Source organism: Parasteatoda tepidariorum, chromosome 2, assembly GCF_043381705.1.
Source record: "Parasteatoda tepidariorum isolate YZ-2023 chromosome 2, CAS_Ptep_4.0, whole genome shotgun sequence".
Taxonomy (NCBI): Eukaryota; Metazoa; Arthropoda; class Arachnida; order Araneae; family Theridiidae; genus Parasteatoda; species Parasteatoda tepidariorum.
The window spans coordinates 28,714,243-28,729,523 of record NC_092205.1 but is presented as its reverse complement, the minus strand read 5'-3'; the positions used below and the strand labels follow the sequence as shown (position 1 = coordinate 28,729,523).

Sequence of the window (15,281 nt, the reverse complement as noted above, 5' to 3'; positions counted from 1 at the left end):
CAGACATGAATGTTACAATTACGATTTATATTAAAGTTATATATCGATACTTTCGATTAAATACCAACATGGATGACATAAGCCCTCTTAAAAAGCTCTAAGCTTGCACTTTTAAATTTGTTGTTCCAATAAAAAATCATTATTTAGTTGGGCAGAAGTAATCCCCGGTCAAACATAAATATCTATATGCTGTCAATAAAATCATTAGAGATAGTTAAATAAAAATATTTGTCATGTCTTGTGTTACGTTAATAGCTGGAGGCATAGGCTTTGGTAAAAGCACTTTAATTTCTTTTATAGAGAAAAATAAAAATGCTCTTTACACATCGAATTCGATAGCTTCTGTTAATAAATCACTATGTAGAATAATACTGGATGAACTTTGCCCGATTGAAGAACAGGCAGAAATGGTGAGATTTATTTGACATTAATAGAAAGATACTTTGAATTACAGTTAGAGTGACATATTAGGTTAAAAAGAATTGAAGGCTTATACCCTCCGAAATAGATTTTTCTTACTTTATACCAGAATTGGTTTAAACTTCAGAGTATTTCGGGGAAAAAAAAGTTGTAAGTGCCTCTAGTGTGTAATCGTTTGCCCCTTGATTTGGCGATAGTTTTTGTTCAGTTTTGCTGAAATCCGATTTCTGGTTACCATGATTGCAGTCTTTGCTTTCAGTGACATCACCTTGGAGTTATGACCTTACCTTTATGAGATTGGTTCTTGATTTATTTATATTTGTTTATTTCAAATCGCCAAAAATGAGAAACTATTATTCTGTAAAAAGTTGCCAGTTTAAAATGCATATGGCTCAGTGGCAATTGGCACAATACTTAAGTATCCACTACCTAATCAGACCAAATACAATTGCCAAAAAAACTAAAGAATTTTTAACTTACAAAAATTTTCTTAAGGAGTGTTAAGGTACCCTTCACGTGTGCAAGATTTTCATATCACTACCTCTGCCAAATTTTTTCACCATAGCAGTTTTAAATTCCACAAACAGGTACGGATTTGCAAACATCTCTATTGTTGTTTTATTTTAGATTCTGCTTGTAGGTCATTACCCAGAAGAAGCCAAAAATTAGTGATTATATGAGCTTAGGAACTGATGCAAAATTTCAATTTTTATGAAAATTGAAAATGTAGTAAACTAGTTTTTCGTTAATTTCTTATGTGTTAAACAAAAATTTAATTTGTGACAATATTGTTATTGATTAATGATAATTAATCAGCTACATTTGTTACGAGTATGTATTTATATGGAAATGTCCATCATTAAAAAATTCGATGATAACATTTAAAAGCAAATTATAATTTTTATCTTTTTTGGGTTCCAGAGAAACAGACAAGTGAACCCCTTTGATTATTGTTGCAAGAACCCTTNCTCCTAGAAAAACCTAGATTAAATTTTTTTCTAATTTTTCACTTTAAATTTTTTTCTTTTTTAACTTGGAAATTTTCCGGAATTTTGACTTGGGCTCACAATCACCTCTGTATATGTTAAACAAAAATTTAATTATTCAATTTGTGTCAATATTGTTATTGATTAATGACAATTAATCAGCTACATTTGTTGCGAGTATGCATTTATATGGAAATGTCCATCATTAAAAAATTCGATGATAACATTTAAAAGCAAATTATAATTTTTATCTTTTTTGGGTTCCAGAGAAACAGACAAGTGAACCCCTTTGATTATTGTTGCAAGAACCCTTAAAATATATTATATGTATATATATACATACATAGCTATCCTTAACTGTTTTTTTTATTTTTTTTTAACCTTGTTACTTGATAATCACCATTGCTATACACTTGCATAACCATGTAAAAGTTTTTAAAATGTTTGTTTGAAGTGAAACAAGAATTAAATTAATGTTAAGATTTCCAAATTGGTACCTGTGTCAAAATATTGCTACGAATTGATGTTTTCTCAGCATCTGATGTGCGAAAAGCTAAAAAGAACAAAAAATCATGAAAGGGGACTAACTGAGAAGGTAAAACTTTTAGACAACTCTAGACAGACTTCTACATGTTTTTTTTAAAAAAAATTTACAACTTAAAAAACGCTTCAACGCTTTGGCGGCTTTAGTTTACATGAACAGCAGACTTAGATAAATTGAGAAACTTTCTTCGTGCAATTTAATGACTATTATAGCTAGTTTCAACTCGCTAATCACCTAATTCTGACAAAATTTGCTCATAAATCACTAAATTTTTTAAAAGGGAAAAAAGTTAACATTTTTTAAAGCTTTACCAGCTTGTTTTTACAGAAAAGACAGAGAGGGTGCATTTGTGGGGATCAACGGGCAGACAGGGCCTACCGCCCTTCTAAAAATGCTTAGGGAGAACACTGTATTAAATATATCAGCATATATTTCTTTACATTTGAAGCTATAAAATTAGTTATTAATTTACCAAATTTTCTGCTGTATCCGAATTTTGTGAAATTTACCACAGGATAGGATGTGGGAATTTTGACTGTTGATTTTCTCCTCTTTTTTGTTATAATACAGGCTTTGTATTAAATGAAAAATGTTTAAGATATTTTTTTTTTATTTTAGATGAAATCTTTGAAAGGTTGGAAGTACTTTAGAGCTGATCTCCTGATGGCAGCAGAACATTTCATCAGTTCATTACTCAATTCAAAATTCATCATACATGGGCCTTTGACTGAAAGGAGCCACCTTTTGCTTGAAAAGCTGAATAATTTGAATAAAAATTTAGCAAAAAATAGCAATTTTGTTTTTCTTGTGGAAGATAATTTTTACTACAGAAGTATGCGGTATGAATGGTTCCAGCTATCCAGGAGAGGTTTATTTGCATTTCTTAATTACTTCTGAGATTTGATGAAATTCATTTTTAAGTGATTATTTTAATTTTAGGATATATATGAGGATGATTTGCCCATAGCTTTGGTTGAAAATGTTGCACGTTTAATGAAATTTTTAATTTCTACCAATTTAGATTAAGTTTTAAATTGAATTTAACCACACATTTCAGTTTAAGTTTTACAGATAATCTTTTTGTTCATTTTTATTGAAAAAACAAATTGCAAAAATTGGTTTTTAAAAATAAAGTACAAAACTTATATTTTAAAGGACAGTTAGAGGTGGTTGAAAACTCTTAAATTGATTGAATCAATTTTTTTTAATTATTTTTTAATATGTGACATGGTGTAATACCATGTATATCTAAAAATGTGTTTGAAATTTCTTCCAGAGTTTTGCTAATTAATCTTTGGGAAATAAGATGAGGACTTTTTTGTTATTAAAAACTGATTCTTTTTGTTTTAAATCATATGTTATTTATTTCTATTTTATGTCATGCTTTTTTGTTATTCTATAAAAATTGACTTGTGGCCCTAACATATATAGCATCCTTGTTAAAAGTCTGAGCACACCCCTGGTTTTATAGAAATTTTAGAAGTCTGTATGAATCTAAAATCAAGTTTATTAGTCTGTTAACAAAGTAATCAACATTGGAAGCAAGAATACTTACTTGGTCTTTATTTACAGAATCATTGAGGAAGTTTGCATTCACCAAGAAGCCCACCCTTGGCCTTGATAGCTTGGCATTTGATCAATTTAAAAGTTTAACAATGTATGTGACTGTTTGTGACAATGTACATACTTTAAAGAGCCTTACATAGGTCACCTGCGTTTATTAGGGCGCTCAACTGAAATATATCTTTTCAACTTTCTGAAACTAAAATGTCCATTTACTGTATCAGAAAAAAATTGCAACCATTTATGCATGCAAAAAAGCTCATCATTTTCTTGAAAATTTAAATTATAGTTTTGGACAACTTCTAAATTAAAAATCTAATTTCTATGTCATGCATGTTCATTGCATTAAATTTCATCCATATAAAAATGCTTAATTGTAAAATGTCTTTTATCCTGTTTTGAAAATTCATTGTTTGTTTTATAAAAGTTTAAAAAGATATAAAATAAATATTGCATTATCTAATTTTCCCAAACATTGATTTATATATTAACATGTGCAATAAAACATGTGAAATTTTTCCTTTCAGCCAACGTAGGATTCTGCCAGATATTTCTGGATTGTCCTCTTGATGTGGCAATTTCAAGGAATGCCAGTCGAGGATATAGTATTCCTGAGGAAAAAATAAAGAGAATGCTGACATTTATGGAATATCCTGAACCTGAGAAATATAAATGGGAGAAATTTTCCTTAACTTTCAACTCTTCAGGCAAGCTAGAAAATGAATCTTTGTAAATATTTCCCTTTTGTGTATAACAGTTTAATGAATTTTATTGATTTAATTTTATTTTAGCACATAACAGATAGATTAGAGAGACCTGAAGTTTTATTGAATGCAGTTAGAGATGCCTTCCTATTATGGACTGGCGTTCACTTTCATTTGATATATATTTATATTTTTGTAAATTATCTTTATTTTATGTGATTCTTCATTTTATGTTTTTTTTCTTTCTAATGATTATACTTAAGAATTTTAATTAAATAGCCATAAAAATAGTTCGTTTTATTAATGTTTAACTACTTTACAAAACTATTTATGTTGGTCCAAGCACCTGAAACTTAGACTCTGCCAAAAGAAGAAGGAGCTAATATTGCTGTCTGAGAAACCATTGCTAACCATTTTTGACTGAATCAACGAGGACAATCTCTTGAGAAAAAGAATAAACACAGAAATTAGAAAATTTATAAGGACATTGACATAATGTAATTTCTAAAGTTAAACAGAACGAAATTTGTTAAACACATTTGCTGTTTAAATGTAATTAGCCCTCACACATTAAATATTCAAACACAGGCGAATTGGTAGTAGAGCTAAAGGACGTGCAAATTTTCAGTGACTGGACTATGTTAAATCAGATTTTAAAGCAACCAGGGTATTGAACCGTCCAAAAGAATAATGACATAGAGAAATGTTTTAGAGATGGCCATGGCCTATTCTCTGCCTGTTGTACCAACCAATTTTCTAAGTTGGCCACCCAATCATTAAATGATAATGAGACGCAGGGATTTTTGTATTTTGAAACAAATCATTCGAAGATATAAAATTAAATAGTTTAAATAAATAAAAGTACCAGGTCAAGTGAACATGAACTGCCAGTTAACAATTAGAAGGTGCCTTTGGCAGCGTATGGTAACATTTTTCTGTCTTTTGTCCCCTCGAAGTTTGGTCCATGAATTCAGGAATGCACTGTATTATGTAGTTAAAGAATTTGATTAGCAGGTGGGAGATCATATTCAATTACATTGAAATTTAGTTTATTTTTATTTAGTCAAATTTATTTAAACTGTTGTGACTTATTTTGTGATAATATAGTATCACAATCAAATTATTTAAAATTCAAATAAGAGAGTATTGAGTTACATGATTAATATTCTGCAGATATAATCTATAATGTTAGACTCACGGTCAACAGTTATAGCTTTAACATAAAGGAGCTTTTCACTGAGAATATTTCTTATAGTACAAATTCAAGAGGCATGGTATGCCTGATCACTCTGGTGAGAAATTCGGTAAATACCTCAATTATAGAATTTGTATTAGTGTGATCTTGCATATTCTGAATAAACTAAAAGTAGTACTCTTAAATTTTCACTCAAATTACCTGTTTTAAAATTATGATGCTTTACTGTTTATAGTTTTGAGTTTTTTTTCTGCTGAATTTAATTAACACTTAAGGATTTCTGGAAATCCTTTGAAATTCTAATTATTTAGTTGATACCTATCACATTTGGAAAAACCATTTTCTTCTGTATCTCTTCTCTCTCTCTCTCTCTCTCTTTTTAATTGTAACTTATTTGTAATTTTTTCTGAGTTGCTCTTTTATTTTTTGTTTTCACACTAAAGAAGATTCATCGTTATAGCACTAAAACAATAGCCTGTCTGTTTTCCGTGACATCATTCCTATTGTGTCTGCTTTGCTTTAATTTTATTCACTAAGATCTACATTCACAAACTAAAAACAATTTATAAAACTTAACTAAAAGATTTTCGTCATTGAAAGATAATTTTTCTGTTATATTTATAAATTTTTTCTAAGGTATTTATGTTATTTATTTTATGTTTGCAGGAAACCAATAATTTCCATAATGGAGGAAGCTTCTAAAAATCCTGCTGAAATGCTGATAATGTCTGATAAGGTTAATAAAAATTTTCCATTGCTTACTGTTATTTTAGTTACTGCATTTTTTTTAACATACATTGAAATATATAGAAAATATTTTATTTATTTTTGAGAAATATAATTTTTGAAATTATAAATGTGTAGCTAAAATTATCTATATTCAATAATCTCTCATCTTTCAGTAAAAATCTCTCTCCAATGCATTTATCAAAGCCTGTATTATAAATCATAAAATTTCTGGCAAGTATTTTTTGTATCAAAATTAAAGTTTTTCACCGTTTTTGAAAAAGCAAATAACAAGTATGTAATTTTTACATACATTCTGTCAATTCTCAATATTTTATTTTATAACCATTGTTGAACAGCCGACCCAATTTTTAGGTTTACGTCTACTAATGTTCAACTCCGTAGCCTTGTAATTTTGAACACAATGCAGAAGACAAGGGAACTCCTGGATCAAGCATTGGGAGAAATTTGCCTTTGTGGAGGACTTTTTGATAGAACTAATCTGCATTTGTGTTACATGGAGAGGAAGACCACGAGAACCTCCCACGGTTAGCCTGCCAGCAAGGGGACTCTAACTCACATTCTCAATATTGAAATATTATTGGACCAACAAAAATCTTAAGCATTTAAATTCAGTTTATGACTTAAAAATAGTAAAAATTGTACAACAGGTTTAGGCATTCATACCTCTGAACGTTACTTCTGGCTTTTCCGAACTTTTAGCATCAAACTTTCCTGCATCAAAAGTACAGTTTCCTCCCTGTAATTCAATGGAAGAGTAGTGCGTAGCAAAGAAATTTCCATACAATTTGACCCAAAGGCTCAATGTTTGGGAGGGTTAAAAATATTTTCTCTCTTACTTTTCTGAAAAGAGAATTTGGAGTGAGAACCATATTTCAATGTTATCTCTCTTTCTCATGATTGGATACGACTGTGACTTTCTTGAGACTTTTTTAGCTCAGCTGCAGAAACCCTACAGCATGACAGTAGGCACTGCAGATTATTATAGCATCTGCAAGTTATTTTTTATCTTTTTTTTAAAGTAAACAAAGAAATGGTGAAAAACAACTGTGACTCCTTTATTAAACGTTTCTAATAAAAATTTTAAAAGTTCAATTGGAAGAACTTAGCCAAGAACAAAAAGTAAAGATTTTTTTTTTGTTACTTGATTACAGGCTTAATTGTTTAAGGATTTATTCAATTTTTTTAGTGTCATTGTATAATATTAAACTTAAATTTAAACATCTATAAGGACCTCAAACTTGCAAATTTTGCTACATGTTAGATTAATAAGCATTACCTTTAGCCTGAAAGGTGCATAAGGCCCTTCATCCGCTCCTATCCAGTCACTCTAGCAACATTCCAACTTGAAAAATTGCTTTCTCTCATTGACCAATTAGTCGACCTCTCCTCCTCTTTCCAACTGGTGACCAGGTCAATGTTATTCTCGCATTCTTTTTGGCATCCAAGTTTCACTGCCATATAGCAGAACAGAATTCACTATTGTGTTGAATATTTGCATTTTTAATTTTATATTTGTGTACATTGTGATTTCTATACTTAAAAAAGCTATCTGAATGGGTCCAGTGCCTTTTTAATCCTTCTTTTAGTCCTATCTTTAATCTATTAATCCCTTAATATTCCCTCCTCAGTGCTACCAAGAGTACTAACAATTGTGCCAAGGTATCTAAAAATATTGTATTTGTCTCTTCAATTTCCTTTGAATTGACCAATAATTTACCATTTGTCTTACTGTTTATTTTCATAACTTAGTTTGTTTTTTTTTGTTCATTTATGTTTAGACCAATCTTCTTAGCAATTGTTTCAAGATCTTTAGTTTCTTCTTGAAGGTCCTTAAATCTTGACGACATTGGAACAATGTTGTCAGTGAACTCCAAGTCTTCAAAGCAATTATTGAAATCCTATCGTTTACCTCTTTTTCCAGAATTCATTGTGGTCTTTGAAACCCAGTCTAAAGTTATGATAAATAGAAGCACAGAAATGACACATCCCTGTCTAATGGCAGTTTTTGTTTAAAATTTCCCAAACAACACCCCACTCATAAGTTCTTGGGTACTATTTAGATTAATCTGTATAGTTACATTAATAACCTTTGTCTCATGTTGCAGACAAATTTGGATTTATGAAAATTGATGGTGCTTAGAATCAACTCCCAAAATTCTGCTGTGATGATCATTAGTAAATTAATTTGATCTTCTAATTTAAATGTTTTTCATTTTGAGTAAAAACTCTTTAGCCGCAAGCACTCTTTCCACAAAATGCTAACAGCAAATCTTTTTTTGGACATCAATCAGTAATGTTTTTTTCAATGCAAGAAAGCAAATAAATAAGTAGTACACTGTTCTGTTCTCTTTGATTTTCATTCTTCATTTAAGGTGGTCACAGAACGAGCAGAACCGGGTTAAGTCATACTACCAGGTTCATTAGTAAAATTAAAAACTTTATCAATCTAAAAAAATTAGGGAAATATCAGGAAATATTTAATAATATTTCCTGACTATAAGTAACACTTTATTGATTGATCGTATCTTATCCTGACTATAAGTGACACTTTATACTATCCCAAAAGTGAGAGAAATTTAATTCATTTAAATTGTCTAATATTTTATTCAAAAATAATTTTTTTTTGAATGTTTTTTTTTATTTTTTATTTTAATAACAAATATAAATGTTTTGTAATACATATTATGTATAAGACTGAGGCATTGCTGAAAATTAATAAAATTTATATCACTGGTGATAGAAAACGGAAATATGATAAAATTAGTTTGGAAACGTGAGGGATTTTTCGCGGTGGCCACTCTTTTCTTTCCTGAAAAGTATTTGTCATTGTATACAATGCATAGGTGAAGTATATGTTAATGGACTAATGCAAAACAATATGAATAGGGCAAAAAAGAAGGTTGTGCTTTTTTCTTGTTCTTTTGCACATACATAACAAAATAGCTTACCTGTTCTTCATTTGGACCTATATTAATTCTCATATTCATGTTTTGTCTCTTTAGACACAGTATGTATATTGCCATCTGATAATGTGTTTTAAAGCTGGCATCATATATTTTTTTATCAGATGAAGTCATCATTTTTGATCCAATAAGAAAAAAATTATCAAAAGGTTGAGTATTTTTTAAAAGTTTCTCTTAAATCAGAATATGTTTGGATTACTTTTGTTTAAAAATAATATTTATCATTCTTTAAAATTTTGAATCATCATTTCAGTTTAAAATTTAATATTATTTAGCTTTTATTTCAGAATCTAAATAAGTTTTCAATTTCTATAGTTATTTTTATAGTTTTATGCAATAATGTATTGAATTGGTTCTTTAAATTCATATACATTTTTTAAAATAGATTTAAAAATACTAATCTAAAAGAATGTAAATCATAGTAAATGTAAAGAATATGCAGTACTAAACAACAATTGCAAAAGTTCACAAAAATCATTGTAAATTGGCAAAATTGATACAGTCGAAAACATTTATAGCAGGAATGTAAGTTTTATTGTGTTAAGTCAGGATGCTCATTAAATCATAGTTGGGTGAAGTTATCACAAATGCAAGTTATTGTGTTCAAAAATAAAGTAGAAAATGTTTAAAAATACCTAACTTTTAACTAAACTGATGGAAGTAATTTTCTTTTCTTTTATTTTTAGTCAATTGACATGCATCAATTAACATATGACGTGCATTGTACGAAATAGGTTATCACAAATGTTTATTAATTCCAAAATATTTGTTATATCCCCGAGAACTTCATGTTGCTTATGTAGATGGAGGTGGTTTAATTGTTTTTTTTTCCCATTTCCATCAGTTTCTACATATTGTAATCATTTGGGCAATGACATGCTCACTGAGCTAAATTTGGTACAGAATTTTTTCAATTGTTTGCCTAGCAACATGTGTTAGAATTGCCATTATTTTTGAGATTCAAGACACATGAATATAATTTCTTTTTATTCTTTATTGATGTGCAAATTTTAGACAAAACTCTTTTGGGCAATCAAATATTTTTTTCTGATAGTATTAGACTTTTTTTGGATTAAAAAATCTAAAAGTGGTTTCTCAATAATTCTCTTGGCTATGCGTAAGAATTCTCAGAACTCTAGGAACTTATCATTCAGATTTCAATGAGTTAATAGAAAATCTAATAAGATTTTTTTTTTTCTGAAGGTAAAAAATCTAATTTCTTAGAAATTAGAAATTTTTATTTGTTTTGCAAGTAACATAAAAAAGTAATGTGTCATAATATGTGATATAGTAAGGTGCAGTAAAAAAACTTGGGAAGATTTAAAATCTATTTATAAAGATTGGTTCAAAAATTAAAAGGACAAATATCTTATATTTTGATTTCTTTCTTTTAATTTTTTCCCCCCGTCAGATTCAAATGATTTAAACTTTGTCAATTTGTTTATCATATGTTTAGTTTATATTGAACTTATTATTTTCCATTCAAATATTTTGCTCTCGAAATTTAAATTGGAGACCATAATTTTGTTGCAATGTTTTTGCAAACTGCTAGATAAAACCTTGCCATGTGTAATATAAATTGAGAATTTAAATTTGTTGGCATTAATTTTTTTTGTAATGGTAAATCCAACTTTTTTTTACATGTCTATTATGGATTTTCTTCTAAACTTTTTTAGAAGTTTTATTTTTCATGTTTTTAAATTTTTAAGAATGTGAAATTTATTACCATGTTACTTAATAATTTTAATGAATATAAGTTATTTTATTGTGTTTAGATTGAAGCCCGATCCATTTGTTCAAAAAATGTGATTCACCAAGCTGATAAAGTTCTTCGAAAGTCTGTTTCGAACGTAGTGTTTTCAAAACGAGGTCATTCCTTTATTTATTTATTTGTAAATTATTTTTTGTAAATTTAAACAGTATTGAATGGTTTTGTATTACAATTTTGATAGAGTTTTACTTCAATGGATTATTTTTTTCCTCTGACTTAAAGTTTTTTTTTTCTTTGACTCCCATATCCTGATAGAATTGCTTTAAATACAATTTAAAATATCTGTAAGTTTTTAAAGATTTAAAACATAAAAAGTTATTGTTCTTTATCCTCTACCTATTACTCTATATATTAGTTTAGAAAAAAAAACAATTTGTTTAGTTAAAAAAAGAAATTTTCAATAGTTATTAATTACACAGTGTTTATTAAATTAATGCAAAGGTTTTACAACGATTTCATTAACTCTTTAGTAGCTTTTTTGTTAACAAAAGAATTAGATATGTAAAAAAATCGTTTAATTTTTTTTTACAATAGTTTTGATGCCTTTAAATATACTTATATTTCGCTAATAATTTATTTCAACATTACTTTAAGAGTGAAGCTGCTGTAATGATATTAAAAACTTTTATTAGGAATATTTTGTTTTCTCCAATTAATTCTCCCTTTAAAAAATAGTGATGAAATGTAATTTGTTGTAAAATATTGTGAACAGATCTAATTAAGTATATTATCAATACAATAAGTATAGCACTCCTGTAATAGTCCTTGGTTTTCCAAATTCTCATAATATTCATAGGAAATTAAATCTCCAGAATTTAAAGACCAAAGACATTGGTGGTAATGGGTTCAACATTGCTAACTGGTCGCTTTTATTTCCCAGACTAATTAGTGTCCATTTATGTAAAAAGTTTGGGCTTCGAACCATCTCTGGTAATAGAGCCTTATTCTTTCACAATGACAGCTTAGTGCTTTAATCACTGTGTCATTGTTGCTCGACTAATAATACCGAACAATTTTATAGTTCCCTCTAAAAAGCATTAAATAATTTTTAATTTTTGAAATGTTATTAAGATCCTTAAAAAGTTTTTTTTTTTAATTCTGCTTATTTTACATTTTTAACTTTTGTGGAATTCTCATCTGAAAGTAAATAGAGCCTGGTGTTATGAAACCTTGCATTATCTATAGAATTTTATCATATAATGAACTATTTAAAAATGAAAATAATTTGCATGGGATCTGTGTCTTGATACAAAATACTTCATATTAAATAGAGGTAATATAAACATATTTATATCTTATCTTTTCTTTAGCCTATTTGTATCTTTTCATTTCATTTATTTTTATCACTGAAATTGTGTTTGCCTACTACTAAACTTCGTAAAATGACTATTTTTTCCTATTTGTATAATTTCTTAATATGATAGTTTACTCTTAAATATAAAAATATAACTTCTCTTTCGTAGGCCAAATACCAGAAGAAAACCTGGCCAATTTCACATCTTTCATTGCTGGTGTTCGCCACACTGTGCTGTCGTTAATTAAAAATGGTGAGATAGAATTTTCTGGAGCACTTTTGGACAATTTGAAATCACACGGAATAGAGAAGGTTCAAGAAGAGTTTGAGAAAACTGTCACTGAAAAGTTTGAAGAAGTGATGAATGAAAAGTTGTTCGATTGTGGGGTTCTTTTTCCACCCAAGGACAAGGAATCCCATATTTTGTGGAGTCTAAAAGCATTAAATCTTGATGATTCATCCAACAGATGATAGAATATTCTTCTTATATATATCTAGAAAAAAAATTATGTTTATACATATATATATATATCTTGTCAACCTTTAAAAAAACTACAATCCTCTGGGCCGTATCAAAAGCATGAATATGACAAAAGTGCAAATAGACAGATGCATGTTTTTGAAATGATGTGAACAATGTGTTGACTTGGTTAAATTTAAAGCTATGTAGTATTTCATTAAAAAAATGCTTACATATAAATAAATATCTTTGCATACACAGAGTTCTCTCTAGGTATTAATAAGGGCAGGGTGCTTCTCACAGAAAAAGGCAGTTTAAATTTTGAAAAGGCACTCACTTAACCACCGTAAAATTTATCAAAATGTGTAATACTATGCAATAATTGAATTTGATCCTCAACAATTTTTTAATAACCATCTTATACTGTTTTATGTATATATTTCAAAATGTAAACCGCATTCATTAAGAGAAATATTTGTAGTTTTTAAAAAATAATTGAATACATGCTATAAGACAATCTCTGTGTCTAAAGATTTTTTTAAAAAAAGTAAACAAAGAATGATTAATTAATAAGCAACTTTTTTCTATATCAGAAAATTATAACATACTGAACATTTAAAGGCGATTTTTTTTTAGAAAAGGTATTTATTTAAAAATTATTTTAAAATTTAAAAACTCTTGCAAAATTTATTCATACATCCCTCTTCTGAAAAAAGTGAAACTTATAAAAATTTAACTTGTTGAGAATAATCCTAGCAAAGTAAATATTTGTAACATTTATCAAAATTAAACCTATGAACATAGCTAATTTTACCAGTGTGTAATTATTAAAGAAGTGAATTAATTTTTTTAAATGGATTATGAATAAATATTCATTGAAAAAATAATGGTGCCTTTTTTTACAAAGAGGGCACATTTATAGGATTAAAGGGCAGGCAGTGCAGGAAGCCCTTCAAACAACACTTAGGGAGAACACTGACATATGTTTGAAGCAAACAATAGCCTCAGCTCTGTGACAAATAGGCAGACTTGTGGATTTAATGTTGTGTGAACAATGTGTTGAGTAAATTAATCATCAAAGCTCTAGGAATTTGTGCCTCAACTACAAAAGACTGAATTGTATTTTATTAAACCAGTAAAAATTGCATTTACAATTGCAAGTAATTTTTCAAGCAGTTTGTCCTCTTTTAGGCTACCCAATAGATAGTTCTTTGTTTTTCCCCCCATCAAATTTAATTCAAACCCTATTTAATAAAGTTTACATGAAATGTAAATGAGTAATGTTGTTTAGATTTAGAACAGCATAACATTTAACGTTTCTTGTATTATCAAACTCTATCTTCAATCATTTAGTTTTATGAATTAAAACTATACTTAGAGGGTTATTTTTTACTTTTAAATTACTAATTATAATTTTATATGTTAATAAAACACACATGTCTGCAATCAATAATGTAGCTGTAGAAAAGATCATGCTTTGACCTACAAAGAAATTTTAACAGATATTTGTCAAAACTGCTCAAATTTGTAGTTCTGCTAAACATGCGCAACTTGTTACGTGCTGAATGAAAAAAAAAATGCATCAGCAAGTTGAGAAAAAGAAATCATTTTAATTGATTGAACTTGTACTTACTATTTGCTTAAAGTATATATATATTTCCTGAAAATTCTGGAAATACCATCTTTTCAAAATTCTCACAGTTCATACTGCTGTTGTATCTTTTAAAACTGTTACTTTAATTAGTGTATAATTTTTTACAAATTTTTTTTACGAAGTTAAAAATTTGGTACTATTTAGGAAGCAATTTTAACTTACTTCTGCACCAATCACAGAGCTCCAGTTGAAATGTGAGTTTTCTAGCTAATCAGAAAGTTTTTGGAATTTCGATTGGGGATAAAGTTTTTACTATCTAGCCTTTTTCTGTACATGGGTAAGCTCTTCTGTCTCTCATTCTGTTCTGTTTTTTTCCAATTTGTTTTGTTTTATTTCCTTTATTTTTGACGTATCTCATCTTATGTATTTAAATATTTCACTGTTCAGTTATATAGAAATAGAGTTAGACAATACTCATAAATACTTGTAACTGTAGAAAGGTGGGCTGATGATAACATATTTTTTTTAAGTAAATAATAGGAGTTGCCCCCTTTTTTTTTTAGAATGTTATTAAAATTACTTCTTTCCTTGTTGAATTAATGTATGTCATTGTTACTTTATTTCGTTTTTATTATTGAATTTAATACAAACGTATAATATAATAATTTTAAAAAATAATGATCTATTTTTTGAAAATATATGAGCTTACAGAAATTTTTTGTATCTAGTTTCAATATGATTTAAATAGAGACAGTGTATAGTGACAACATCATCAGAAACTATTAAGTTCAGTACTGTAATGTACCCCAAATCTAAAAATTACTATTTTTAATTTCCTGTTAAAAAATATATATTTATTTGTCATATTTATGAAGATATTCTCTTTAAGAGATGTCTTTTTTTTCTTCTTTTTTTTTTTCACATGAATGTGTATCACATATTATTATTGAAAATTATATCTAAATAAAATATATAATTTCAGTGTTGACTGTAATTATTAAATTATTTTCAAGGTAAATAAAAAAAATTGTATCGTA

At 28.0% G+C, this 15,281-nt stretch overlaps 1 protein-coding gene and 1 long non-coding RNA gene across 3 annotated transcripts; one reads left to right on the top strand and one right to left on the bottom strand.

Moving 5' to 3' along the window:
* The first annotated feature begins 228 nt into the window (after positions 1-228).
* On the top strand, positions 229-15,281 carry LOC107449627 (Phosphoseryl tRNA kinase). 2 transcript variants are annotated; one of them, XM_016065213.3, is made up of 6 exons: positions 229-410; positions 2,569-2,818; positions 4,041-4,242; positions 6,079-6,148; positions 10,901-10,994; positions 12,360-15,281. In XM_016065213.3, exons 1-6 carry the CDS (start codon positions 234-236, stop codon positions 12,659-12,661), a joined length of 1,095 nt encoding a protein of 364 aa, XP_015920699.2. In that variant the 5' UTR covers positions 229-233; the 3' UTR covers positions 12,662-15,281. The 2 variants fall into 2 exon arrangements, with proteins under 2 accessions (XP_015920699.2, XP_071033495.1); XM_071177394.1 differs by lacking the exon at positions 229-410 and adding an exon at positions 594-1,007.
* On the bottom strand, positions 4,556-7,489 carry LOC139424974 (uncharacterized). The gene is made up of 3 exons (XR_011636120.1): positions 6,826-7,489; positions 5,083-5,198; positions 4,556-4,658 (listed from the first exon to the last, which is right to left on the bottom strand). It is a non-coding gene; the product is annotated as an uncharacterized lncRNA (long non-coding RNA).

Excerpts from the sequence above, each read along its gene's own strand:
- LOC107449627 (XM_016065213.3), top strand. The coding sequence starts at position 234 with ATGTCTTGTGTTACGTTAATAGCTGGAGGCATAGGCTTTGGTAAAAGC. Across the intron at positions 2,819-4,040 it reads GTTCCAGCTATCCAGGAGAG|CCAACGTAGGATTCTGCCAG; the intron begins GTTTATTTGCAT and ends TTTTCCTTTCAG. Across the intron at positions 6,149-10,900 it reads TGCTGATAATGTCTGATAAG|ATTGAAGCCCGATCCATTTG; the intron begins GTTAATAAAAAT and ends TATTGTGTTTAG.